This window comes from Triticum urartu, chromosome 5A (assembly GCF_056163025.1).
Source record: "Triticum urartu cultivar PI428250 chromosome 5A, HENAU_Tu73, whole genome shotgun sequence".
Lineage (NCBI taxonomy): Eukaryota > Viridiplantae > Streptophyta > Magnoliopsida > Poales > Poaceae > Triticum > Triticum urartu.
In genome coordinates this window covers 453,166,091-453,174,243 of record NC_141877.1, presented here as the reverse complement: position 1 = coordinate 453,174,243, position 8,153 = coordinate 453,166,091, and the positions used below count along the sequence as shown (strand labels likewise).

At 48.4% G+C, this 8,153-nt stretch overlaps 1 protein-coding gene across 1 annotated transcript; it reads left to right on the top strand.

Moving 5' to 3' along the window:
• Positions 1–4,717: 4,717 nt before the first annotated feature.
• On the top strand, positions 4,718–8,153 carry LOC147971876 (uncharacterized). The gene is made up of 2 exons (XM_087524160.1): positions 4,718–7,732; positions 7,812–8,153. Exons 1-2 carry the CDS (start codon positions 4,718–4,720, stop codon positions 8,151–8,153), a joined length of 3,357 nt encoding a protein of 1,118 aa, XP_087380286.1.

Genomic DNA, 8,153 nt, shown 5'->3' with positions numbered 1-8,153 from the left:
TTCCTTGAAATCATTCAGAATAGATGTATATCTCATGATATTTTTTCCTTCCCCTGTCATACCCTTCTTAACTGTTGGCTGTTGGTAATCAGGCTGAACAAGATTCTCTTCTGGATCCCATGTCCACCTATCCAGGATATACCTCCTTGGTATCTCGTAGACTCCAATCTGTTCCATTACTCGTAGTACGTGTGCGCATAATAGCCCATCGCGATCAAACTTGCAGCAAGTGCATGAGTATACCCCTTCATCCTTGTTCGCCTGCACATGGTAGTCCCTATCCCCATACTTTGGTAGTATGCCTCGGAGCGACCACATCCTGAAGGTTCCATCTTGCAAAGTGTCGCATCCGTAAGCAGTCTTTAGCTTCATCTCTACCTGGAACTTGGAGAACAGATTTTATGTGTATATCCCTCGCATCTGTAACTCGATTGGGTTCAACGAATACATGTCTGCCTCTTTGTAAATTGTGTCCACTTGCTCTTTCGCCACAACCACCATTCCTTTCTCCTGGATTGCAGTGTATTGAGTTGCGAATTCAATCAATGAGTTGTCGGGGTTCACGTACTTCTTGAGCACATCATTGAATCCCTCGCTCCTTGCAGTTGTCTGCAAGAATGGAAAGAAATGCTTCATGTAGTACACTGGGTCCCAACATTTCCTATTTTCCCATAGCCATTGAAAATGTTCGTTTTCGATCTGGCCATATTCATCCATCATTGTCCACCATTTGTTTTCAAACTCTTCCTCTGTGATACACAAAATATGAGACAATTACAACATCATACACAATCATTGGTAATTAAAGTACAAGTATGCTAGTAACTTTTCTTAGTTGTTAGATGGTAACTTTATTGAACAGTTTTTTCAGATCTGGTAACTTTTCTAAACCACAAGTTGGTATCAACATATGTAACTTCCCCTGGTAATATAGTCAACAAGATCATGGTAACTTGTGTAGACCCACACATGGTAACTTGTGCATCACATATATTCATATGGCTTCTCAAGTTTCCTGCATGGTAATTAAAATGGGTCAACAGATTAGGTATGTACCAGTCAAGCTGTTGCCGACACAGTCTTTGAACGCTCTGTTTAGTGGTTTATCATCAGCCATAAGTTTTCCAAGTTTCTCTTGCGCCTTCTTCATTATATGCCAGCGGCAATTTCTGTGTATTATGTTCAAGAGGACCTCATCGATCGTACTCTTCATTGCAAAGTCCTGGTCTGTGATGATGTTTTAGGGGCAACACCACCCATTGCATGGAGGAATGTGTTAAATAGCCACACAAAGTTTTCCTTTAGTTCGTTTCGAACGAAGCCACACCCAAACTGGATGGATTGACCATGGTTATTAATTCCAATGAATGGTGCACACGGCATCTTGTACATGTTTGTCATGTATGTCGTGTCAAACGACAAACAGTCATTATACTTTGCATATGCCCTGCGTGATGCGCCATCTATCCAGAACAAGTTCTCAACCCTGTCCTCATCATCAAGTTTGATTCTCCAGTAGAAATATGAATCTTTGGCCCTCAACTCTTGGAAGTATGCAATTGTGCTCCCAACGTCCTTGTGGCGGTGCTCTAAGCGGAACTTAGCTCGTTGATTAGCAATGTCTTGTGTCGTGTAGGGTACGTCTTTAGCGCTCCCGTAGAACCATGACATCAGCTGCATCTGCCTCGCAGTCTCAACGTTGCATCCGTGCAGAACCCTCAAGAAGTCTTGCTCCTCCTTCGGAATGTACCGATGTGATGATAAGAATTTTGTTAGGGAAGGCTTTTTGATCAGGGGGTGATTGTGGGTGTCCTCAAAATGGTCAACAGTCCATCATGCATCATCGTGGGATAGGTACATGTGCGCTTCACATTCAGTCCTAACAACTTTCGTTTTTTCCTCTTCTTGACAATGCTAGCTGGGTTTTCCACATCTTGCAGCTCATCCCTGTCCTTATGTCGTTTGCCATATTTTTTACAAACTAGTAGCACCCTGCTTATAGTTCCATCAACCCTCTCTTTCTTGAATTGCTGCTAATTGCAAAGCCAGTCCTGCACGCGTAGGTGCTTTAGTGGTCACGTGCGCTCTCCAGGGTGTCAAATTTTGTCCCTTGCAAAGGTGGCTTAGGTGTGGAATATGCCTCCATGTTGCTCCCTTCCATATCAGCATCGATCCCAGCAGATTTTGGAGTTGCTGGTTCGCTTATTGTCTGCTCTCCAAGGCTCCCAGCTCCTGTGCTTGCATTTGTTCCAGCACTATGTGCACTTGTTACACCACTGGGCAAGCTGTTGTTTGCGCTGATTGCCCGAGCACCTGCAATTTGGTCTGGTAGATTTAGTGGAATATTACATGATAAATAACAGTTTTCCATCATGGTAATTTTCTGAAGATTCAGTGAATGTATCTTTCTTTTCTGCCTAAACAACCCTGGTAATTTGCATACTCTGAACCTGGTATTATGAGTGCACCAATGCTGATAATTTACAAACCCACTTCAACAGTAAAGCATTCTTTTCTGCCTAAAAAACCCTGGTAATTTGCATCCTATGGACATGGTAATATGTGTGCACCAATGCTGGTAAGTTTCAAACCCACTTCAATAGTAAAGTATTCTTTATGCCTAAAAAACCCTGGTAATTTGCATTTTTTGGACCTGGTAATATGTGTGCACCAATGCTGGTAAATTTCAAACCCACTTCAGTAGTAAAGTATAAGACTGGTTTTTTCATTCCATGATGATATGTAAACAGTAATGTTGGTAATTTTACCTGTCCCCATGATGTTTGGGTATCCTGAATTGCTGCTTGTTGTGCGCGCTGCATCGCCTTCTTCATGCATTCTACCCCCTTCTCCATCCTCAGCATTATCTCCTCTGCTAGCATCCATTTATCTACTCCTGCTTGATTTGTTTTTACATTTGCACGTTAGTACACATTTACACGTGTTCACTCTTTTTTTGAAACTCATTGTTTTGTTTTACTCTTTACACATGTGTTTGAAGGCAAGAATTGCATGGGTGATTGGGAAGAACACTAAACAGGACAATTTACAGTACAACATGAGCATCTCCATTAAAAGGCAGCACTTTTCTTTATCCAATGTTAGTACTTAGCTAAAGTGGATGATAACTTTTTCTTTGTACAGATTGATAACTTGTTTACTTCATGCAGTATAACATTCTTGTAGACTGAAAAATGAATCTTTTTTGCAATGCATCTTCCATTGTATGAGAGAATGATTTTTGTGGTCAATAAAGGTTCCTCTCTCCTTTATTTGTCTTTATTTTTCCATGGTAGAACACAAAATCTGTGTTTAGTGTAGCAGGGGAATGTGGTATTTTTTTGGGTACTCTATTTTGTTGCATAAAGATGGTAACAAAAACTACGAGGGGCTGGTAATTTTGCAATTAGTTGATTGGTAAGTCACTGCAATAGGCAAAATTATGAGAAAAGTCTGCTTATTCTGTTTTCTAGAGGTGAAAGGATGGTAATTTTTGCACACATTGGGAGGGGTGGGTGGCGGTGGGGTAAGTCTTTGTATTAAGCAGAATATTTTGGAGATTTTGGATGAGTCTTTAATTCTTACTAGCGTGAGGTGATGTTGCCTGGTGATTTCTTCGTCGTATCCCTGGTAATTTCCACCGCTTCCCTGATGATCTGCTCTTGTTTGATCCAGATCTGGAGGAGGGATAGGTCTTTGGTGTTGATTTTGAGCAGCTGTGTAGGGGGAGGGGCGGGTGGGTGGTGGGGAGGGGCGTGTGGGTGGTGGGGAGGGTGAGAGATGGTATACTTGCGTGGGAGGTAAGGGGGTGGGGGAAAGTTGCGATCTGGAAAGTGCGTCGTGGGGGGGTGGCATTTTCTGTTGGGCCTTGTACAGCGATCGGCCTAGTTAGCTGGCGGGGTGGTCGGCCTGGTTAGCTAGCGGGGTGGTCGGCCTGGTTAGCTGGCGGGTGATCGACAGGTAAGGTAAATTTTCTATCGGACATACTGTTTCCAAATATCGTTGTCCATATCAAAAAAGAAGGCGAAAGAAAAGATCTCAAGGATGAAAAGGCAGACACGAAACAATAGGCAGCGGGGTCTCAGCCGGGCATCGCCACTCACCGCAACAAGCACGGGGTCGCAGCCGGCCCTTGCATCGCTGGGCTTCCAGCTCGCCCCTCAACAGGCGCCACTAGCCAAGGCAGCGGGGTCGCCGCCGGTCCTGCGTCGCCTCTCGCCGCAACAAGCTCCTGCCCTGCCCTGTGCCTACTTCAGTGAAGAAAAGGGACGAGAGAGATGGAGCGACGAAAAATAGAACGAGCGGTGGAATGTGTCACGCCTGATGGCATGGACCCCAGCAACAGTACTAGAGGGCGGCCCATTGACAGCGAGCCAGAGCAAAGTGGCTAGGGAGGAGCCAATCTGAGACGTGCAAGAGGGTCGTGTGCGTGTGTGATGGTGAGAATTATATAGTAGGTGGCGTGGTGTGGGGGGGAAACTATCATGTATTACCTGAATAATTCTGGACCGTGAGGAGCTGATCTCCCACGACTCTTTCCCCTTCCTCTTACCAACTCCCTCCCAGATCTCGCTGATTTCCCATCTCCGTCTCCTTCCTTCCCAAATTATCAGAGTAGATCGGGGTACGTAACAATCTGGTATCAGAGGTCAGCGACCTGGAGACTGCCTACCCAAAACCGCGGTACCAAACCAAGCAGGCGAAGCAGGCGGCGGGGATGGAAGAGCAGCTTGCAGCGCTAGCAAAGGCCATCAGCGATGGGCAAGTCGCCAACGAGGCGAGGTTGGAGGCGATCCAGACCTCTCTGGAGCTCTGGCGTCCCGCCGTCACGCACATCCAGCAGCAGGTGGATGAGATGCGTAGCCAAGTTGGCCGCATCGCTCTGCACCCGGCGCTGGCGGCGCCCGCGGATCCAGATCCGGGTTCCAGCGAAGAGGGCGCGGTGGGGCACGAGGCGCCGGCGACGTCCAGAGACGCCCTGGGGCACCACGGGCCAAGTGGCCACGGCGAGCTCTACGATTTCGGGGGTCTGGCACGCGGGGTGGTCACCACCCTGGCGCTGCCTCCGGTCAACGGTGCGTGCCCATCTACTTCTGCAGTTCCACCTCGTCGTAGTGTCGATTGGGGAGGATATGATCACGGGGGTGAGTCGAGGCCACATCATTTTGCTCACTGGGCTTTACCGAAGGTGGATTTCCCACTGTTCGATGGGGACAACCCACAATTTTGGAAGATGAGATGTCAGAAGTACTTTGATGTTTATGATGTTCCACGAGAGTTATGGGTTCGGTTAGCTACGTTGCATTTCACGGGTAATGCTGCACGGTGGCTGCAAATGTTGGAGTCTCAAAACACCACCCTCACATGGGATCAGTTATGCACAAGCCTGTGTGACAAATTCGGGCGTGAGCAGTACCAGGCTCACATCCGTCAGTTTCATACCTTGCGACAGACGAGCACTGTCTATGAATACATGTCTAGGTTTGAGGAGTTGATGCATCAGATTTTAGCACATAACTCAGGGTTTGATCCAGTTTACTTTACCACACAATTCCTAGAAGGGTTGAAGCATGAAATTCATGCTGGTGTGATGCTCCATCAACCAAAAACATTGGACTCTGCGTTTTCCTTGGCTTCGATGCAGGAGGAATTGCTGGAAGCGCTTCCGCGGCGAGAGCACCGGCGTCAGGACGGGGCATACCAACGGGCGCCCCCTCGGCCTCTTCTGGCACAAGGCGTGCCCCCACCACGACAAGTGCTGCCCGGACCGCCGGCTGCGGCGGATGATCGGCGCGGACTGGATGCAGCCAGGGCACCAGACCGGGGCGCGCGGGCTGATGATCGCGTCGCGGCCTTGCGTAACTATCGACGTGCCCGTGGCCTGTGTTTCACCTGTGGTGAGCGCTGGGGGGCGGGCCATCAGTGCGCCGCTACTGTTCAACTCCATGTGGTAGAAGAACTACTGGAACTTCTTCAAGCAGAACAATATGAGCAACCGTTGCAGCAAGATGGCGCGGACGAGGAAGTGCTGATGTCGATCTCCAAGCTGGCCACCACGGGACAAACAACACCACGCACGGTGCGCTTGATTGGCAAAGTAGCAGATGTGGAAGTGCTTATCCTGGTGGATTCAGGGAGTTCACATAGTTTCGTCAGTGAAGCCATTGCAGGCAGACTAACTGATCAAGTGCAACAAGTACCTCCAACTTCGGTCAAGATTGCTGATGGTGGGGTATTGATATGCTCAGGGGTCATTCCAGCTTGTGCTTGGCAGAGCCAAGGACACACATTCTTATCTGATTTGCGAGTGCTTCCACTTGGTTGTTATGATATGGTGGTCGGGATGGATTGGTTGGAGCAATGCGGTCCTATGTGGATTGATTGGGCAGCTAAGCGATTGCAGTTTCAGCATCAAGGGCAGACTATCTTACTCACTGGAGTTCAGAGTGTTACATCCAAAGTGGATCCAATCTCCTTTGACCAGTTGCAAATGTTGGAACAGAACAACTCTGTGGCCCATGTGGTAGTCCTGAGTGTCTTGGAGGACAGGGAAGGTGACCAAACAGAACAGACTGGAATTCCAGTGGAGGTTGAGGAGTTTCTGAGTCGTTTTCACTTGGTGTTTGAAGAACCGCAGGGGTTGCCCCCACACAGACCTTGGGACCATAAAATTCCCTTGATTCCAGGAGCCAAGCCAGTGAACATTAGACCTTACCGTTACACTCCGGAGCAAAAATCTGAAATTGAGCAGCAAGTGAAAGAAATGTTGCGAGCAGGGCTCATTGTGCCCAGCATTAGCCCATTCTCATCACCGGTCTTACTCGTCAAGAAGAAAGACCAGACTTGGCGGTTTTGCGTTGATTTCCGCCACTTGAATGCCATTACAATCAAGAACACATATCCCCTGCCTGTCATTGAGGAGTTGCTGGACGAATTGAGTGGTTCCACTTGGTTTTCAAAACTTGATCTAAAGGCCGGGTACCATCAGATACGGTTGGTGGAAGAGGACGAGGAGAAAACAGCCTTTAAGACCCACCAAGGGCACTTCCAGTTCCGGGTTTTGCCGTACGGAGTAACAGGAGGTCCACCAACATTCCAAGGGGGAATGAACACCGTGTTAGCGCCTCTCCTTCGGCACGGAGTTCTCGTCTTCATGGATGATATCTTGGTGCACTCGAGCTCGTATCCCAGCCATCTCAGTTTGTTGGAGCAGGTACTCCAGTTACTTCAGGACAATCAGTTGCATGCAAAGCAATCGAAGTGCTCATTTGCACAACGACACATCAGTTACTTGGGCCATCGCATCAGTGACAAAGGTGTGGCCACGCTGGATGAACACATCCAGACGATCAAAACTTGGAAGCAACCTCAGACGGTGAAACAACTACGAGGTTTTTTGGGGCTGGCGGGGTACTACCGCAAGTTTGTGCGCAATTTCAGCACCATTTCCAGACCATTGAATGATCTTTTGAGAAAGAATACGCTGTTTGTTTGGACACCCACCACCGAGGCATCATTCCAGTCGCTCAAGCAAGCTCTCATGGAAGCCCCAGTGCTCGCGTTGCCTAACTTCAAGAAACAATTTGTTGTTGAGACCGACGCAAGTGCCACCGGTGTCGGGGCGGTACTGATGCAAGATTCCCACCCTGTTGCTTACCTCAGCAAGGCGTTGGCACCGAAGAACTTGGGACTGTCGGCGTACGAAAAGGAGTGTTTAGCACTGCTTCTTGCGGTCGATCATTGGCGTCCGTATCTTCAACACTCTGAATTTGTGATTCGTACGGATCAGCGGAGTCTACTCAATTTAACAGATCAGCGACTCAATACCCCCATCCAACAGCGCGCTTTTACCAAATTGGTGGGTCTCCAGTTTCAAATACAGTATAAGGCGGGCACGGCAAATAGAGCAGCGGATGCTCTGTCCAGGCGAGCACATGAACAAGGCGGAGAGCTCGCGGCAGTTTCGGTCTGTCGCCCGATGTGGCTGGAGGCAATTCTCAGGAGCTATCAAGAAGATGCAGCAGCACAGCAGCGAATCGCCAAACTGGCGCTCGCCCCTGACAGTGAGGAAGGCTATACCTTACAAGATGGGGTTGTACGCTTTCAGGGGCGCATTTGGATCGGACAAGATGAAGACACCCAGCATGCGTTAA